The sequence below is a fragment of the Argiope bruennichi genome, chromosome 3 (assembly GCF_947563725.1).
Source record: "Argiope bruennichi chromosome 3, qqArgBrue1.1, whole genome shotgun sequence".
NCBI lineage: Eukaryota > Metazoa > Arthropoda > Arachnida > Araneae > Araneidae > Argiope > Argiope bruennichi.
Genome location: NC_079153.1, coordinates 69,219,212 through 69,240,769, shown reverse-complemented (window position 1 = coordinate 69,240,769; position 21,558 = coordinate 69,219,212). Strand labels below are relative to the sequence as shown.

The window sequence follows — 21,558 nt, the reverse complement described above, 5'->3', positions numbered from 1 at the left end:
TGAGTTGTTTCTTTTCTCTTGCCGAATCGTGCTAAATACTTACAAGCAAAATGTATTCATTTTATAAATGCCATATTTTCAAAGCATTCTCAATTTAATTTGCACCTTTTAGATGAATAATAAAATATTTATAAAAAAATATGTAATGCCATAAAAATATTATGCAATATAATGGCATCTTTTGGAGATATGTCAACAGGAACTTTAAAATGCCGAAACAAATTTATAAAATATTCAAGAATATTTATCTACATTACAGAATCATAAATGGTGCACAGGAAAACATTACTTTCGTCTAGACAGTTTCCATATTGAAAAGACAGCCAGTATACTATAAATTTTATTGAAAATTACTGCACCAATAGGTATTCTATTGATTCAGTAAATATCTATTGTTTTAGAAGAATAATTTTTCATGTTAAGAAATAATAATAAGGATTATTTAATAATAATAAATATTTGTAACAAATTTAGCAACCTTCAAAAAAATTCAAATACATTTTTTTAAAAAATATGATTTAAGTTGCCTTTATATTTATAGTAAAGAATAATAAATTTAAGACTAAAAAATTAAAATAAAGAAATTCAGTTTTTTTAATACCTTAATAAAAATATGTTTTTATAAGTGACTTTTTATAAACGTATTAAAATGTATAAATGAATCTTCCAAAATCATGCTTTTCATCTTCATCTTTATCCAGTGGCGGATTACCGACTGGCATAGTTAACTGCATAATATTGCTGGAATAAGGAAGCCCACAGATAGATTAATTAAAAAAAATATTATTAACCAACTAAATGTCTCTAAAGAATACAATTTCTATAAATTGTAAAATATTAGGGCTACAATGTTTATTGGAATATTAAAATTGTTAGTTAATGAATTACAATGCAATTAATTATTTGTTTATAACATATCGAGATATTAATTATTCACTTAACTGTTTATATATATATAAGTTATCTATATAAATTGCTGGATCTCGTTTTTTATGTTATATTGGATAGAAGTTTATCATTTCCTTAATAAAACTTGAATAATCGTCGTAATTAATCTGTCATAGTAACTAGACACTTTATATGTAAGTAGAGAAAACATTAATTATTAATAATGGTTAATACTTCTAGAATTTCTATTAGGTTATTTTTTCTTGGATAAAGATAAAATAATTATAACATGACTATTTTCACAGCATTATTTTTTTAATAAATAAAACAAATTTTAACATGTTGATTAAATTAAAAATTTGATGAAATGTTAAATTAAATGAACCAGTTTATTAAAAGAGGGACCGTATAATGTCTATTACCTAGGGACACACAATATCTAAATCCACCCTTGTTGATATCGGAAAACCATGCTTCATCTATAACCTAAGCCGACATTACTCGTTTCAGCCAATCTGTTCTTGCCAGGTTTCCCATAGCCCTTACGTAATGGAGGTGTAAACCTGCTACTAACGTGTCTGCGAGCGGTTAGGCAGTTTCAAATAACCGCTATTATTAGTTTCCTCCATTTAATAATTAATGAACCGAATCTCGGTAATTTTACTGAAACTGAATTCAGACCATATACTATTGGAAGGAGTGGCAGGAGACCATCTCTTACTCGAAGCGTTACTCAATCTGTACAATGAAGGAAATAAATTATTAGACAATAGTAAATGAATCCATTTCTGCAATCCGATTTCTAGACACTCGTTTGTAACATATTCATAAGTTGTGTTGTTCGTAGAAAGAGGGGCCTTACAGTCTGCATGACAGTAGGTCATGGTCTGTCGGACAGCTGTGAAGGGGACCTTTGTGAACCTTTAAAATATTCGTTAGATCTTTATCTTCGAATTGAATAGGCTTTTGCGTGAACAGCGTCTAAAAATACAATCGAAATCTGTAAAGAAAATGTGTGTGTGTGTGTGTGTGTGTGTGTGTGTGTGTGTGTGTGTGTGTGTGTGTGTGTGTGTGTGTGTGTGTGTGTGTGTGTGTTCTGATTATTCACATTTCGAAGAAAATAGCTGTCCTCCTCAATAATAAAATTAATCTAAAATCAAGTCTTTCTGTTTCTTAAATAAGAGTTATTATAAATATTTCTAGGGTTCAAATAGAAATACGATGTAATGCTCACATTACAAATCTTTTGAAATCAATTATGATAACGTTCGTTTTTTATACATCTTATATATCTAAATTCATCTTAATGATTTAGCCAGTAAAAATATTAGAATATATATGATATATTTAATACCAAAAAGGGGGTTATGAAATTGAGGAGATTTAAAACTTGGTGTTTCATTAAAATCTCAAATTTGATTTTTTTTTTTTTTTTTTTTTTTTTTTTTTTTACGATTTACACTACTTTTCTTTTGTTATATTTCGTTTACGGAAAAATAAATAAATGATTTTTTTTTCATAAAATATATTGTGAAAATGATTAAAACTAAAATATATTATGTATATAATTAATTTATGTTATGTTTCATTTTTTTCATAGAATATATCATAATTAATGATTCAAATAATTGTTTCAAGCATTTATATAACATTTGGTATAAAATCCATTCTCATTTCGGGTGATATTTACACTAATTTCTCTCAACGTTTGGACGCAAGAATACTCTAAATAATCACACAGTGTTTGTGATCATTATTTAAATGAACTATATCCAAATATTCATCCACATTATTATGCGAAACCCTTTATTTAACACTTCTGTGCAATTACGCAACATATGAGTAATTACACTATTATACAAGTGTAAACGAATGTCTAAGAACCGGATTACGCCAATGGATTAATCTGCTACAAGTTAATGATTCACATCTCCCATTATACAGGCCCACGGTTAATAGATGTCCTACTACGTCATTCCGTCCAATAGTTCTTGGACTGAATTCAGCTTCGGCATAGTTTCTGAAATCCAGCTAGTCCATTATCAGCTGCAGGGATGTACGCTCCCCGATTATTCAACCTATTTGCTCTCAGGGGACAGAGGCGTGTGCAGATATTCTAGATTAGTTTACGATTACCTGAGGGATGTGAGAGACCTGTGGCTCATAGATAAGTTGAAACGAGAATATCTTGCACGTTGATGAAGTGAGCTTTCCGGTTTCAATAGAAAACGGAAGTGAAATTTTAGAAAATTCAGTTATACATTTGAATAGAACTAAGAATATAAAGAAAATGAATAACACGAATATATGATGATATATTAGTTAGGTATTTTCTTCTTGTGGTCGAATTTTCTGGATAAGCTATTCTTAAATGTATTTACTATCGAAAAGTTTCATTGTTGTTGTGAAAACAGAAAAGAAATTTAATGTCTCTAGTAGAGAACCGTTTTAAGCTTCAGATCACATTTCTATGTTGTTCTTCTTTTAACGCCTTATTTCCTACCGGGGAACACTTTAGAAATGCGGATGAAAAGCTTCCAGTATGTTGATTGGTTTTCGTCACCCTAGTGAATGCAGAAATAGGGAAGATGGGCTATTCCTGTCGATTACAGTAAATGCTTCCCACGGAAAGGGTTGTACCGTGGCCAGTGATGGCCCTTAGGACTCAATCACAGTTCCTTTCAGAGTTGCTGTCACGGCGGTCCGGTCAATCAGATTTAATCCCAATGCCTTAATTAGGTGGGGTGGATTAGCCAGTGTGGTTATAACTTCTTCTACTGTCTCTCGCTCTCCCATTCTTTTATAATTAAAAAATGTATTAAAATAAAAGTCGAAAATTTAGCAATACTGAAAATAAAAACAGTTTAAAATACATGTTTATCATTTTATTAAAATCGAGAAAAAATATCAAAAATTTGAAGGTCAATTCATGAGAAATCCTTTCCTATTACCACAAAGCTTTCTGGCGAATCCAAACTGCATCCTCAAATAATAAATCAAACATAACATGAAATATGAAATAGCCATTACCAACCCACCCACAAATTCTTTTTATGATAAGTACGTACCACCAACGCCATCACAATATTATTATGCCCTATGATTATCCGCGACTTCTCATCCACATACTTGTGTCCCCTTCCCAGAAGGATATTCTGCTAGTCGAAATCCTAAAATCATGGGCAAGACAGCAACATAATGATAAAATTAATATAAAATCTGTAAGGTGATAAAATTAAGCTACAGTAAATATCACAATAAAGAAAATTTTCAATTATTCTATTAAATTAAAATATATATTTAAAATGGGTAAAATTTAATAAATTAGGGTTTTCATCTCAACTTCTAAAGCTTTTGGTATTTTTATTTTGACCTCGAAATTTACGATAGAAAAATATTTTTCTACATTTTAGAGAGCTAATAAAAGCATTCTTTTAAAATTTTGTTGTTATTATTTTCCTTTTCTTTCCTTAACAAAAAAAAAAATTCAAGTCCATTTCGATAATCATCAAACCGATTAGAATACCTTCTAAAATAAAATCCCTCTAACTAACAATAAGAATATTTTTCTGTCTCGTAACATTTTGTCTTCATGTAAATGTATCGAATATAAAAAAGAAGTTTAACAATATTAATACAACTAGCATTTTTGTGTAACAAAAGAAACTAAAAGTGAATTGTTAGCTCATTTGAAAATTTTGAATTACAAATATCTATTTTTCCTAAATAAATGAAAATCTTTACCTAAATTTTAAGAAAATTAACTTTACGAAATAATTGCTGCTATAAAAAAGCTATAATTTGACATTTCACTACGGTTTTTGCCATACAAAACTAGAGCCCTGAATGTACTATCGAGTTATTTCTCCGCTAACAAAATATATAGGCATAACACTTCCCATTTATCTTGGAAAATATTTCACCAAACCATTCGAAAATTCACATCAGAAGAGAATTAAGCCAACAAAATTTGCGCTTTCGAACGATTTATCACCCAAATTACTTCATTCCTTCACAAATATTTTCTCTTGAAAGAGATAAATTACAATCTTACAGTCCACCTAATTGCATGCTGTTAAGATATGTTAACTATCAGCACGCTCTTATTTATTTAAAACTAAAATTAATGCTTATACATAATCAAACGATCTCCTTGGTATAAAAAAACCTGTCAAGCTTAAAATGTAGCTCATTCTGTGAAAAAGATTATTTTCTTCTGTGCAATAAAGAAAAGTTGTACATTATTAATAACAAAAATTGCGTTTGTTTGTACTGTCAGTAAAACTGTTGTTTTAAATACTTTATAGAACATTAAGTGTTATAATGCCATTCTATTAATTAATTTATATGAAATCCATGCAATGATGAATCAAAAAACCCTCAGCTTTCATTTACTAATTATCAAAAAAACTAATTTACTTATTAATATTATAATTAAAAATGAATTATTAAATTATCAATATGTATTTTAAATACTGAAAATAAATTGGAATTAGTCATAAAATTTACTATTAATAGATATTAAATGTGTATTTGCAATAACAACTTATAGCAAATTCCTTAATCTGCTTTATTATTTCGTGTCATTGTAAGAGACTTAAATTTTGAAAAAATTAACTAAAAACAATTATATAACCCATTTATATTTTATTCTAAAATTATTATTTAAATCATGCTCCAATTTGTGTGTGTGTGTGTGGGTGTGTGTGTGTGTGTGTGTGTGTGTGTGCGCGTGTGTGTGTGTGTGTGCGTGTGTGTGCGCGTGTGTGTGTGTGTGTGTGTGTGCGCGTGTGTGTGTGTGCGTGTGTGTGCGCGTGTGTGTGTATTGTCGATTTACTGTCCAGGCATTAGAACTATCAAACTTGGCACATATATATATATATATATATATATATATATATATATATATATATATATATATATATATATATATATATATATATATATATATATATATATATAAAGGCACTACGGATTGATTTTTTTATTTTAATTACAATTTTAATGAATTCAAAAATAAGTGACATTTTCGCATTTTTCTGCTTGTTTTTTTAATTATGCTAATTTAATAGCAATAAGAATTTTTAATTTTTTTTTCCATTATGGCTTTAAAACTTAAACCTATAGTTCGAATCTAAATATATCGCAAAATATAAAAGATAGCTGTGATATTATTGGACTGTCTTCGTTTAACAAAAGGCCAAATAATGCCTTCGCCATAATGCACTTTGCATAATACCTTTGAATAACATGTACATAATATTAATTAAATGTACATATTCAATTAAGACAGTTAAAATCTCAGACAATTTTGTGGAATCATATGCATGAAGTTATATCTAAAAGATGTATCCGAAATCAAATATGCTCAATATTACCGGCAAACCATCAGGTAGCTGAAACCATTAATTAGTCTAAGATTGAACTCCCTTTTCTAATTTACACAGTTTGTTCAGCTCCATCTCCCAATCGTCTGCATGGAGTCACTTCCAATACCAAGAAGTAAAACATTAATCGTGCAAATAACGCATGCGCCGTATCAGTTTTCTTCAGATCGTCTGCTTCACCTTTCATTCTCTTGCTTGACGCTTACATTTTATTCGAAATATTTGCATATCCATTAACCCTTCAGTAACATATTTTCACTATATAAGACAACTGCATTAATTTCTCTCAGTCGCTCACAGAACGAAAATTAGCATTTTGCTTTTTTTTCCCTTAATTTAAAGATATCAATGAATTTTGTAATATGCAAACGCAGATACATTGTAATTGCCATAGTTGGTAATAATTTGATAAAAATTAAAAAATAGAAGAAAAAGTGCCAGAGTATATGCATTATTATTATTTCTGACAAAACTAACCCAAATGTTAGCAACTTTTTTAAATTTAAAATTAAGTAACTTTAAAACAGTAATAGCTTTAAATCTTTATTAGCCTTCCGTTTGAAGATTGGAAGCTCTGAATTTAAACTTCATTTTAGGATACATATATTTCATACGATTTTAACGTTCTTTTATGATTAATTCTAATGCTTATAAAATTAAATTAAATCTCTTTTAATATAATTTTGTATTCATATTTCTTTTTAGACCTATGGATGCAATACATTCTAAATAACAAAACATCATCAGTGAACTGAGAGCAATATTTCGATAAATTAACCGAATACCCAAATACTTCATTAAACATTTCTCCGTCAATCGGAATTAATCAAATTCAACATGTTTGATTAATTCCACAATCAAACATCAGAAACGAGCGTCTAACACAAAGGAGTTGTAATAACGATTTAATCTTTTTACATTAATGATTTAGTACCTCATTATGTAGCCTATACATTGCTTCAGAGAATGAAGCATTCTTTGGCACGAAACGTATTCCAATAGTTCTAGTACTGAATTCAGGTTCTAGCATAATTTCTGGAGACGTAGTTGGTCCATTAATACTTACAGGAAGTTATGCGCCTCAATTATTCCAAGTATCTATTCTCTAGGTGCTTTCAGATATTTCAGATTGGTTTATTTCTCGGTTGCATGTGGAAAAGCGGGAGACTTGGCAGCAAGTAGAATCACCAGAGCGTAAGTAATGTTGCATTCGTTCGCTAATGAAAACGAACGGAAGGAAAACGAAAATATGGGTTTAGAAGATTCTGGTTATTTCCTTTTTGATTTGGTTAAAAGAGAAAGGAAGATTTAATTAATTTATTGATGGCAGATGATGATGAATTTGATTAGATCGCTTCCTTTGATGCTTTGATTTCATCGAATTATTCTTTCCAGGCATATTCCATGACGGAAATGCAAATGATGTTATTTTTTTAATATAATGGATTCGATTGCGTGCTTGGTTAAATAATTGCTTCAGATTTCTTCGGATTATATAGAAATATTGATTGATTTTAGAATACTTCTCGCATTAATTTCTCAACCTTTATTTTGATAAATTAATATCCAATAACTCTAATAAATTTAATATTTTGTCCTTTGGTTTTAAGTTTAATTATCATTTTCATTCTTAGCTATTTTATGTTATATCAAATGGGTTTTTGCAGAAAAAAAAACAATTTCCATTCATTCAAAAGTAAGAGCAACTTTAATTTTTTCAAAAAAACATCTGTGTTAATAATTCTGTAAAAAACATTTAAATGATCCACATTTTATCATTAGTATAATAAAAGATCATAATAGAACCGTAAAACATAAAATTAGATTAAAAATGCTTAATGCTTTAACCATTCTAAACACTAGCAGGTTGTTAATCTTAGGTTAGTCTTCGTTTTGCAGATGAAGAAAAAGGAAATGTTTTGAATTAATTTTTAATAAATAAGAATAATGCTACAAATTTTTGTTTTAGGCTTTATATATAACTATGCATGAAGGGAATTCATAATATACTGATTATTAATGAGACATGATATTCAGTATCTCTAAAGTAAACACTGTATTAAAAATATCAGTAGCAGATTTCCAATTACGCAGACATGGCAGCTACCAATGGCTACAGGTAAACTTTAAAAAAATAACTAACCACTAACCTAGCTGAGCAATAAAAAAATTAAATATAGATTTCTTTCATATTAATAAACTATTAATGTTGCAGTGTGAATATTAGTGAATTATTAAAATCATTAATTAAAGTATAAGTAATTATTATTTATAATGGAATTTTAATCGTTTATAAACTGATTATGTTATATTCCACTTAATAAGCCATGCAAAAAAATAAATTTTAATTGTTTTTCTCTGTTCCAAATTTATTATTTCTTTATAATCTTGACAGAATAATTAAATGCTTAGATTTGAAAGTAAGAATATCAGTAACTAATCATTATAGTTAAATTCTCAAGAATTTTATTATTTGAATTACTATTAACTATTATTAATAATTTAAAAATTAATCTAATTATTATTAATTGTTAATTAGAAATTATTATTAATTTAAAAAATAAATAAATAAAGGCGTATATATTTTCACAAAATTAGTGAAATAAAAAGATTAGCTAAAATAAATAACATTGATAAAGTTAAACATGCGTTGAAATTTGAAATGAAATTGACCCATTATTTAAAGAAGGTCCTCGTGATGTATATTGTTAAAGGCCTCAAAATGTCTACATCCGCCTCTGCAAAGAATGTTATCTAGATAATGAATGAAATATTTCTTCCTACTGTTCGAAAGCAAACATCTTAATACATATGAAGAGTATGTTTTCAATATATTCAGTTTGTCAAATAGTGACATACTGAAAAAGAAAACTTTTCTGGAATAATATTTTTTTTTTTCATATTTCTATTTCTTTTTGCTATATACCAAATTATTTCTCCTCAGTTTCCATGTAACTGTCTCTCAGGATAAAAAAAGAGTTTGGAGCTCAAGAACCCCCTAATTTCACTTTTTCTCAAGATTATCATTGCTTTCAGAAAAAGTCAATTATATTTTAATAACTAAGCTTTTTTTAAATGCATTTTGTCATTCCAGCCGTTTAAAGTATTAACCCTTTCTAGGGCCGTGGGAAGTATGCTTCCCACCAAATTTATCAATCTTTGTATGAAATTAAGTAGGTTGGCATAAGTTCTGACAAATTTTTTTAGTAAGTCAGAAACTTAGATGCTACAGTTCTTTATATCAGACAAAATGATGTGCCTTGATTTGTTACTTAATTATTAATTGACCTAATTAATTAATTAATAAAATTAAACTTATCTAATAAGCTAAACGAATCCCTTTTCTTATTCTAATTTCAAGCCTAAAAATATTTTAACATAATATGAATAGAAAAAAATGGCCCTTTAAAGGGAAGCAAGTAAAAAGAGGCAGCGGAAAAAAAATGTAAAAACTTTATTTTACATTTGTTCCCAGTCGCCCCCAAGAAATTTGCATGTTCTCATAATCAGGTTTTTAATTTGAATTTTTATAATTGCGTGATTTGACATTGAAAATTAGTTAATTGCTGTAGGCGATATTTTCTTGTTCTTTAAAGATACGGTCCGAAACTGAAAATACAAAAACTATGCCAAAATCGGAGAATATAAAAATGAGAAATAGTTTTCAAAACCAACGAGAGTGGCCTGCCTGAACTTTCTCGCACATTCTCCAATAAAGGCCTTACCTCCCTTCCCCAGCATAAAAATGTAAACTTTGGATAAGGGGACATATGCCTTGAATGGCATGGGCAAACTATAATTGCGAGATATAGATATTTGGTGTGCATCTAGCATTTTTATCATTCGTATATGTATTTTTAGACCTTCCTTCCAACCGATTTGAAACCAAAATTTGTCACAAGATCACATACCAAATTTCAATTATTTAAATCATTATGTTTATAAGTTATCGCGTTTATATGCATACGAAAGAGTACACAGACAGACTGTCAGCTCTTCGACAGATTTCATCAAAATTTAATAAAAGTTTAAGTTTAGGATTATAAATCTGTATACCAAATTTCATTTATCCAGCTCTTTACGTTTTGAACTGTCCTAGTTCACTTATATTTAAATATTCATATAGCCAGACTTTCTCTGGATTTATTTTGTTCAAAATTTGATTAAAATTTACAAAACTGATTTTAATTCCATGTACCAAATTTCATTGAACTAGATCAAAATGTTTTTTCAGTTTTCATATTCACAGAGAGGCAGACATTCCCAGTTCGAATTTTCCGATGTTTACAATACTTTCTCTATACGAGAAAGTTAAAAGCTATAAAAAATTTAGTAATAATCAGTTTACAGAAATGAAGAAAGGTGAAATGCTTTGTAATTTTTAAACCTATAGAGATAGAAATTTTTCTGTATTATCTATCGAAATATGAATGTGGATCATTACATCACCAAAAAAATGCGCTATTTTTCACTATTAGTATAGTGTTTCTATGTAAAATCCGAGCATTCTTTTAACCTCTATTGTTCGAGTTGTCGTCCATTATTCAACTTTTCTTCTTTGTTTAAAAAAAGTATTCTTTTCCACAACGAATAAACATAGGAGGTTTCAAATAGCATTATCTGTATTCACACAAAACACATCTGTTTTTGGCGTTAAATAAGATAAATCGTTGGTGAAGAAACAAGAACATTTTAGAAGCCATCATTGAAATTTATGTCACGCCATGGAAAATGCCCTATCGAGATAGTAATAGTGCAGAAATTTTATTTGTTTATATGACTTTTTTTTCTTTGCAGAAATTTGAAAAAAGAAAGGTTTCTTCAGCTTGTCCTCCTTAGCCTCTTTTGTTATAATAGTTTGTTGTTTTTTTTTTCATTCTGCTTCTCTTTGCGTTGTCTAAACGCTGACATTCTCTCAACCATCGTGCTTTATTGCCTAAGCACGATGCGAGTACTTTCAAGTAGCAGTCACGTATTTATTGTATAAATCGAACATTTATAGATTCGATCGTGAGTTCCTAATGTTTACTGTGAAGGCATTTGGTGATTCAGTGCAACCACTTTTCTGGGGCAATAGTAAGTCTAGTCTTACATTTCTACAAATTCCCCAAGTGGAAAAATTAATCTTGTCTACAATAGAAGACAAAAATATATATTTGAAGTTATTTGAAAATGACATCAGTATAAAAATGGGTTCAAGTAAAATGATAAATGATCTACCATGGGAACAGACTATAAGGTGTTGAAAAGTTTTGATTCATTTACAACAAGAAAGTATGCCAGAATAAATTTGTTTTAAATTGATATAAGTGTTTAGAATTCTAGATTTCACACAAAGAATCATCTATACTTATAATAAAGCTCAATGTGTGTGTGTGTGTGTGTGTGTGTGTGTGTGTGTGTGTGTGTGTGTGTGTGTGTGTGTGTGTGTGTGTGTTGGCGCTCTACATGTCAGGTCATTTGACATACAGCTATCAAATTTGGTACATGTATACCTTAGAGGTCGGGAATGTGCACCTGGGGTCCTTTTTTTGAAATTTTAATTAGAATTTTAATTATTAGTTGAAAACTAACTTTCCCGCCAAAAAAATCTTCCATTTTCCCCACCGCCAACTTTCAGTTATTTTTTTCTCCCAACAGAATTGAGGCTAGGGTTAACATTTTTCGGCGGATTATTTCAAACGATTCTGTTTATTTTCTTAATGTTTTATGCATTTAAAATTAAACATTGTTAATTAATTCATGTTTCACATTCATTCTGAAGTACTTTTGAATTAAAATAACACAGAATAAAGGAAATTAAAAATGTATAATCTGCATAGCGTTACCCCAACTGGCGTAGAAAAATTCACGCACTTGCGTTAACGTAACTGGCGAAGAAAATTCACGCATGCGCATTGTTTTCTGACTGTTGACATGGCAACCAACGGATGATTTAAATTATTTTTAGGTTAGTTGCATGCTTTTTTAAATAAATTGTATTTATGTTAGTTATATATTTTTTGTATATGCTTATAGTTTTAAGTACATCGTTTTTTAAGTAGTTTTTTTTAACCTATTTTCAATGATTTAAATTATTTTTAGGTTAATTGGATGCTTTTGTAATTAAATTCTATTTATGTTAGTTATATACTTTTTTGTATATGCTTATAGTTTTAAGTACATCGTTTTTTAAGTATTTTTTAAACCTGTTTTCGACCGATTATTTTAAACGATTCATTTTATTTTTTTAGTGTTTGATGCATTTAAAATTAAACATTGTTAATGAATCGATCTGTTCATGATGAATCTGAGAAATTTTTGTTGACAAATTCTTGAGATATTACATAAATTAAGAAAGATATTCTTTAGTGCCCATAAAGTCTAAACGCTCAGTGACTCTATTATCAGTAATCATAGTATTAAAAAAATGCTTTGTTTCAGTAAAAAATATTATTATATTAATTGCAGATTAATCATTTACACTTTAATTTAAAGCATAATTTCTACGAGGGGTAACAGAAAATTAGAGAGATACATATCAGGCTATGACTGAAGGCCCTTATAATATTATGAGTGAATTATATGACTATCAAAATTTGAAGTTTTAAAATATTTTGCGGAAGAATCTATTAAAGTTGGAATTGCGTAAAATATTTAATGGTACGACTGGAGTTTAACCTCCTGCTTGGAGCAATTTTTAAAAATCGCCAACAACGACCTTGCGAAATGTTCAAAAGCAAAGGAGCAGATGTTCAATTATAGTGCATAATAAAGATTGCCAGCTTTGGAGCGTTATCGCAACTTGGCGAAGAAGGGGGTTAAACTCCGGTTCAACCTATTTAATTATTAAAATTTAAACGAACATTAAGATTGGCGAACCGGCTGGTCGTCAAAGGCGGCTAGTAAATAATAAAATGATTCTATGTCTATTTTATGGAACAGTATTAATTTGAATTCCGTGATGAGAAATCATAATAAACATCAAAGAAACGAAAAAAATTATTAAATTTTTTAGGCAAAAGAGTGATAAAAAAAAAGTAAATTCCATAATGCTATTTTGTTAACACGTATTAATATTACTTTTTAATTCTTAGTAAAGATTTTAAGAAATTAAATTTAAAGTTATTAAATATCAAGTGTAAACGAATTTAATTTCATAAAGTTAAATTTGCCCCCGCGCTCTGTGTGTGTGTGTGTGTGTGTGTGTGTGTGTGTGTGTGTGTGTGTGTGTGTGTGTGTGTGTGTGTGTGTGTGTGTGTGTGTGTGTGTGTGTGTGTGTGTGTGTGTGTGTGTGTGTGTGTGTGTGTGTGTGTGTGTGTGTGTGTGTGTGTGTGTGTGTGTGTTATACCGTACTAAAGAACTTCTGAACTTGGCACATGCATACTTTGGAGGGTGGAATTATGCACCCCGGAACGGGATTTTTTTATTTTACGATTCAAACAATTAACTTTCCAATGATACCAATAATTTTTTTTCTACTCTTAATCAAATTTTAATAAATAATTTAAACTCATTTATTAACAATGTATTTCATATAAAATAAAATTAAAATTTTATCTGCTCGAGCACGTTACGCGGTCCTGAAAAAGAATTAGCTTTATCAATGTCATGGCATCACATCAACAGGTTAAAATTGAGAAATTAATTTAATTCTCTCTATAAACTAAATCTAGAATGTTATAATTCTCAGCACGTGTTTTTAGGAATTAAAATAAATATGAAGCATGACATTTCTTAGAAAAATAAAAGCAAGAAATCTTTCTCTCGGCAGCTTCTTAAAATATCAATATTATTAATTGGTTAACATAATTTTGTTTAATTTAAGGTAATGCACGCAATATAAGGCAATAAAAATACTTTATTCAAGGTAAGGTTATATATACAGGATATTCACTCTAATCGGGCCGAACAATTAATTTCCAAGCCGGCAGTTTAACGTATACATTTAATAGAAAAAATTATTCTATATGTTATATTTGATAGTTTTTTTTTCTTATTGTAGCAAACTGTAATTTATATTGAATCAAAAAAATTTTTGTTGAATAATTCTACGAGATGTTGTATAAATTATAAAAAATATATTTTGTACTGCACATAAGTCTTCGGTGATTGAATTTAGCTAAACAAATTATTTTAATCACTTCCGTTTCAAATTTAAGATTAAGCAATAAGAGAGATGGTAGAAAATTAGGGAAATGCATAATACAACGAACAGAAAGGTTAATACTTCTCAAATAGTATGAATTATATGACTATCAAAATTTGAAGCTCAAAAATATTTTATTTAGAAAAACTTTTAGATCAATTATTTAAAATATTTAATTTAAAATTTAGAAATTATTAATCCAGAGAAACCAACTAATCAAGGTTAGTCATAAAATCTAACAACCGCGCTTCATCACTGTGGATGATATTTCTATCTATCTTATCTTCTCTAAAGAAATCTTATCTCTAAACCTATCTTATCTTCTCTAAGTTAAATTTAGAAGCTTTCGAAAGTTACGAATATAAAAGGATGAAAGACTCCCATATGGATGGAAAAATCAAAAGGCTTGAAATTACTTTTGTTGCGTGTCGTTTGCATGGTTGAGAAAATAACAGATAACTTGAAATACTGTATATGTAGCTTATGTTAAGCTTCAACAAAATTTTGAAACCCTCAAATAAATCTATTAAATCGTTGTTATTCACTTTCAATAAAATTAAAGCAATGCATATCGGAAAATATATATCTATTTATCGAAATATATGTAGAATTTCCTACTTTTTAAAAAGAATTTATTAACTATAACCCGTTTGGCTTTTCATTCTAGCACTCTTTCGTTAAATATTTAAACTGCATAATACAGTTGGATAAGATAATGTAATTTGGATTTGAATATTGGCGAAGGCCCCCTAAAATGCACCAGAAGCACTTACAAAAAGGAATTTCAATAAAACTGGAATGTCAGATTCTCAAGTTTCAAAATAGAAAATCTGCCAACAGATGTGATTGTCTCATCACATCTGTCGTCTCATAATCATGATTGTCTTCCGCTTTTAAAATTAATTTTATCGAATATATGTCGGGTTGCAAATTACTATTTAAAAGCGTTAATATGCATAAATTGCTTGCTCTTAAACAGCTTTACAATCATTCGTTTCCATGTCTCAGATAATTTTTACATCGACATTCATAGAAAAGAGCATCTAGATGTCAGCAACTTTTGTTCTCGCAGATAAATATTGGTGTTCCAATTCAAAATCCTTTTCATAAATAAATCCTATAACATATCGATAAAGACTCTGCTATATTGGAATAATAGTTTCTCGAAATAATGGTACTGTACTACCCATGAGTTGTAACCAGAGAAATAAATATATAAGATAGATATTTACGGTTGAATTATTGGCTATTGATACTCTGCTGGGCGATGCAGAACTAGATACTTGAAATTCAAGTGCATCGTATGCAAATCTAATCGATCAGATTGTAGGAGATCCATGTCAGAGTTTATGCTAGTCAGCTACGATTTGCTCTTGTATATATATGACCATGCAATAGAATTTTCTATAAATAATTAGGGGAAACGGATTTCGTTAGTTAAAATTTCATCGATAGAAAAGATTTCAACTTATATCAAAGATTTCGCTTATTTCTTTCATTCATTTTTCAATTGCTTTCTCACTAAAATGAAATATCTATACTTATATAAAGCTCAATGTGTGTGTGTGTGTGTGTGTGTGTAGGTGTGTTGGCGCTCAACAGACCAGACCACTTGACCTACAGCTACCAAATTTGGTACATGTATACCTTGGAGGTCGGGAATGTGCACCTGGGGTCCCTTTTTTTGAATTTTTAATTAGAATTTTAATTATTAATTAAAAACTAAATTTCCCGCCAAAAAATCCTTTAATTTCCCCAAATTCCTTTAATTTTCCAAATTAGTAAGGCTTCAGTTGTTGTTGGGTTTTTTTTCCCACTCTAATGAGGCTAGGCTTAAGATTTTTCGGTCGATTATTTCAAACAATTCTGTTTATTTTCTTAATGTTTGATACATTTAAAATTAAACATTGTTAATTAATCGATCTTTCAGATTCATTCTGAAGTACTTTTGAATTAAAATAAAACAGAATAAAGGAAATTAAAAATTACTAATCTGCATAGCGTTACCCCAACTGACGTAGAAAAATTCACACATTTGCGTTACTGTAACTGGCGTTGAAAATTCATACATGCGCATTGTGTTCTGATTATTGACAACGGATGCGGACTGGATTTAAATTATTTTTAGGTTAGTTGCATGCTTTTGTAATTAAATAGCATTTATGTTAGTTTATGTTAGTTATCTATTTTTTGTATATGCTTATAGTTTTAAGTACATCGTATTTTAATTAGTTTTTTTTAACCTGTTTTCAACCGATTATTTTAAACGATTCGTTTTATTTTCTCAGTGTTTGATGCATTTAAAATTAAACATTGTTAATTTATCAATCTGTTCATGATGAGTCTGAGAAAATTTTGTTCACAAATTCTTGAGATATTACATAAATTAAAAAATATATTCTTTAGTGCCCATAAAGTTTAAACGCTCAGTGACTTTATTTTCAGTAATCAGATTATAAAAAATGCTTTGTTTCAGTAAAAAATATTATTATATTAATTGCAGATTAATCCTTTCCACTTTAATTTAAAGTATAAATTCTACGGGAGCAAACAGAAAATTAGAGAGATATATATTACGTTATGACTGAAGGCCTTTATAATATTATGAGTGAATTAATTATATGATTATCAAAATTTGAAGTTTTAAAATATTTTAATGAAGAAGCTATTAAAGTAGGAATTGCATAAAATATTTAATTATTAAAATTTTAACTAACATTAAGATTGACGAACCAGCTGGTCGCCAAAGGCGGCTAGTATCAAATAAAATGAAAAACTAATCAGATTACAATGTGAGTAAAATTCAGAGTTCGAAGATGTAAAAATTATTTAATTTCTAATAGTGAAACTGATTACTATTCATTATAATTGAATGAAAAAAATTTCTGTTATTCAATTTCCGGGCATTCATGTGAAAGCAAAATAGTAATCAATAAGAATTTCTGTATACTTATACTTTCGTCAAATCAATATATGTGAAAAATAAAGCGATTTCGCAATTTTATATCCTTTATTATTCAATCACCTTCCCCACAAAAATTATCAATGAATTAAATTGAACGAAATTATCAATTACATAAATTATAATTTCAATTAAATTATAATTTTTATTGATGATTTCATATATAAATTAAATAAAATTATCAATGAAAAATTATCAATTTTTGAAGCTTTTATAATTACATTAAATCAATAAAACAAAATTATATAATTTAATGTCCAGTAGACTGCTCTTCAAAGAACCAGCTGTTGTCAGCTATTCAAAGAAAAATGGTCCACTTATGAAACTAGCTGTCATACCACCACACCAAACGGCGACTTTTAGAGAATGCAATGAAACTGGGTAGATAACATGAGAGATTTGTTTGGGGCTGATTCAACAATTATGGGTGTCGATATCGCCATTTAGGTAAAAAAAAAATAGGCCTTATCTGTGCATAAAATATACCACGATAGAGTTGTATGGGTAGAATTGAAGCCCTTAACGGACAATTTTGTACACATGTACATGTCCAATTTCGTACTCCATGGTACATCCATTCAACGTGCGACTCTACATGTACCGTGTATATTTTCCATTGTTGCTTCTTCCACTGTTAATGCAACAGTGTCCTTGGTTTCCACAGAACCAGGTTTCCTTCCCTTCCCAGGACCAACAGATAACAAACCCTGGCTTTAAACTTTGCCATCACTTTTGTCAAATCTTACGGCGTTATTGGTCCTAAGTGTGTTCCTCTTACTGAACGATACCTTTGCAAAGTACCCCATTCACTGCTATTCCATTTATAATAACGTTTAATGAGAAAAGCATGGTCCTGTATGGTTAGAGATATTGTCGATTCACAACAATGAGTAATCTGACAAACAGGCTCACTTTTATATAGAAAATTAAATGACGTTGTGGTGAATTGCATATAAGCCAGTAACAGCGCTTCTACCCGAACAGCTGTTTTGGCAAAATCGGATCGTTACTGGACTGCTACCCAAAAGGTCCCAGGTTCTATCCTAAAGCGTCCCTCACCTCTAAAACGTATAAAAGGCATCTGCATAAATCATTTGCTTCTTCCTGTCTAAGCAAGCAATTGTTGTTTTGCATAAACCCATAAACAGTTTCGTTTCAAAAACTATTAAACACATTTTAAACTGATGTTTTCATGTCTAATTTTGTTTAACAATATGGCATAGAGCGCCATTTCTCCCCTGGTGGTGAGTTATTGAACTTTTTCTGATTTTGGTGGAAAAGAAATTCTCATGACTTTCTTTAAACTAATACCAAGTTTGATAACATTTGGTCCAATATTTTTTCTTTTATGACCATTTCAAAGTGGAACTTTAATTATAGCTACCCTGTATATTTATTAAGTTAACATTGATTTTTCAGATTTATTTAATTTATATCACCAGTTATATTTTTTATTCATAATAATTTATCAAATTTTGAAATTTTAATTCTAACAATGTACTCTCAATATTATATATATATATATATATATATATATATATATATATATATATATATTCGAAGAATTTATTTAATTTTTTCTTTGTTAATAATTAAATACTCAAACAAGATTTAAAAATACTTAGAATGTACATTTACTTAGAGCTATGCATCGTTTAAGCAGCCAATGTTACTTTTTTTCCTCATTTTTCATAGCTCTTTCAAAAAATCTAGTTGAATAGATTTTGAAGCTTAGCTGAAAGTCAGCCATCGCCGATATGAGTCATTAATCATCGATAACTAATAGCTCACGTCAAATAAGAAAACCTTTCTTTTTTAGGTTGTGGCTGAAAATTAAATTAATCGTCTTCTTTATCAAAATAATTGGAGAAATGATTTTTTAAACAAAACTATTCTCTATCTTTTATGTTCTTTTTTTTCCCAATACCGTAGCAAAATAGTGTCTTCTCCAACTGGCCAAAGCTATCCCTTCATCAGCTATTGTTGATATTATAATTTTAATAGATTTTCTCTCCCTTTTTTTTCGCGTTTATTGCGGATTATTGATTAAGATTGCAGTTATTTGGGAAACTTTTTTACTATAAGATATTTACAAAGTAACTGAAAAGAAGTGAGAATGAATATTGATTAAACTCTGAAAAGAAATAAGCAATTTTCGATTTGGTACTATAAAATGAAACTGATGAAGCTAGAATATTCTATAAAATTATAAATCTATCTCTCATTCAAATTTAAATTGTCAAATTTGTTAACTTTCTAGTCCAAATTTAAAGTTCGGTTATTAAAAACTATTCAGGAAATTTATTTTTTACTTTTCAAAGGTTTCGACTTCATTGATTTTATACATATATTGAGCATAACAATTAAGTATACCAGTTTCATACTGTTTTCGATATTAAATACAAATCACAAACATTGTTAAAAAGAACTGATTGCTTCTTTCTAAACTATTTTTTATTATATAAAGCAAAAGGAAAATATATTTCGCTTCTTTCTCTCAATTTTGATTTTGTATCATACATTGATGGTGCAAGAAAATAAACTAATGCTACCAAAACTTTAAAATTTGTAAATAAACTTGTTCCAGAAAATGATGACACAAAATAAATAGGGGCTTCTAATTTGCCATTTTCAATTTGGAAATATGTAATTGAAGATACAAAGAGGAAAGTTGCTCATGCTTTGACTCCTAAGAAAAGATCAGGAATTAATCAGAAATCTTCAAAAATCAAGTTTTTCAGTTATTTAAGTGCAGACATAATATATAAATACTTACGACTTTGTATCCATGCCAACATGCAGTTTGTAATCCGTATCTCTCATTTGAGACATTCAATAATACTTTCTTTTCAGTCTTCGCCGTAAAAAAAACACCAAAAAAACCTGGTCCCTGGTTTCCTTCTAACTGTCCTTTCACTTTTAGATACTTTCGAGCTTAATTTTATTTGAGGAAAAGATTATCACTATGTCTGAGCTTTATCTGCTGGAACTTGCACCTACGTCTATCAAACGTGAAATGAGTTAGAAAGCATTTTCCTGTCTCGATAAGAAAAGTACCGTTAGATACATCTATCAGTAGTCGCTGGTACCTCAGCAACGACAGGCTCTGGAAGAATGGTGTCGATTGGAGGGTTTCAATTGTTAATAAAAAATACAATTGGGACTAATTCACTTCAAAAATGTGTTTTCATCAATTAGCATGGAAGCAGATGGATAACACCTAAAATAAATATCGGAGCTATAAAGATGCAGACCTGAAACTGCTGAAAGCTATATCCTTACTGCCAGCTTTGGGGTATATAACATTCAGTAGTCCGAAATGGCGGTTTGTTTAATCACACTGCCAGGAGTTGTTTTTAACCCAACAGATGGCGCTTTTTGATAGCACGTTTTAAGAGATAAAAAAAATTCCAAAGCTTGGAAGATGCGAGTTGTATGAGAAATATTCCTTATTCGTACCAATTGGAATCTGATGCTGTTATGACTTAAGATGATACAGGAAGTGTATTTCAAAAGAATATAAGCAATCTAGATATAGCGCATCAAGGGGCTTTTTAATCAAATAGGTTTTTAACCCTTAACTGGGGACGTGTGGACTGTGAGACCGCTAGCGATGGATTTTCTATCACCCCTATTCTATTTTTAGCTCAATTGAATGGATTGACCCTGTAGTTTCCTGTTTTGTGACCTTCAATACACGCGCACTTTTTCAATCGATTTCAGCAGATGCTTTTTAAAATAATTCAATTATTTCTTCGAGCGCGGTCTCTAAGACCGCATCTCCCTGTTAGTGTCCCAATGATAAACAAGGCTTAGCAGATGGCGCTAAAACTTGGGGCCCGAAATATCACCCAGTTTACTCATCCTATTATGAAGCAGTGCTCCAGATACTTTTAAATGAAACAGAAAGTGATTTTAGTGTTAAGGATAATTGTACAGAAGAGTTTTTCGATGAAAGTTCGCATTGAACTGATTTTGATATGTATGTTCAAACATAATCAATTTTTCTAGTGATAATTTATTTGTGAAAATATATTAATATACCAAGATATATATATACATAATTTATAGATTGATGTTTATACTATTTCTTAACCTGTATGTTTAAAATGCCTTAGAAAACCGTGCTATGAAAGTCACACAAGCCGATAAAAAAAGGGCCAATTTTACCCACTGTCACTTTTTTTATTTTT

General features: G+C 29.3%; 1 protein-coding gene across 1 annotated transcript in view; it reads right to left on the bottom strand.

The window, feature by feature from the left end:
• Window positions 1-20,283, bottom strand: part of LOC129963829 (uncharacterized) — a 192,110-nt gene extending 171,827 nt beyond the window's left edge. The window contains exon 1 of the mRNA XM_056078400.1: window positions 20,142-20,283. Coding sequence (XP_055934375.1) covers window positions 20,142-20,197 — 56 coding nt within the window. The 5' untranslated portion in view covers window positions 20,198-20,283. The remainder of the gene's footprint in view (window positions 1-20,141) is intronic.
• Window positions 20,284-21,558: the final 1,275 nt, after the last annotated feature.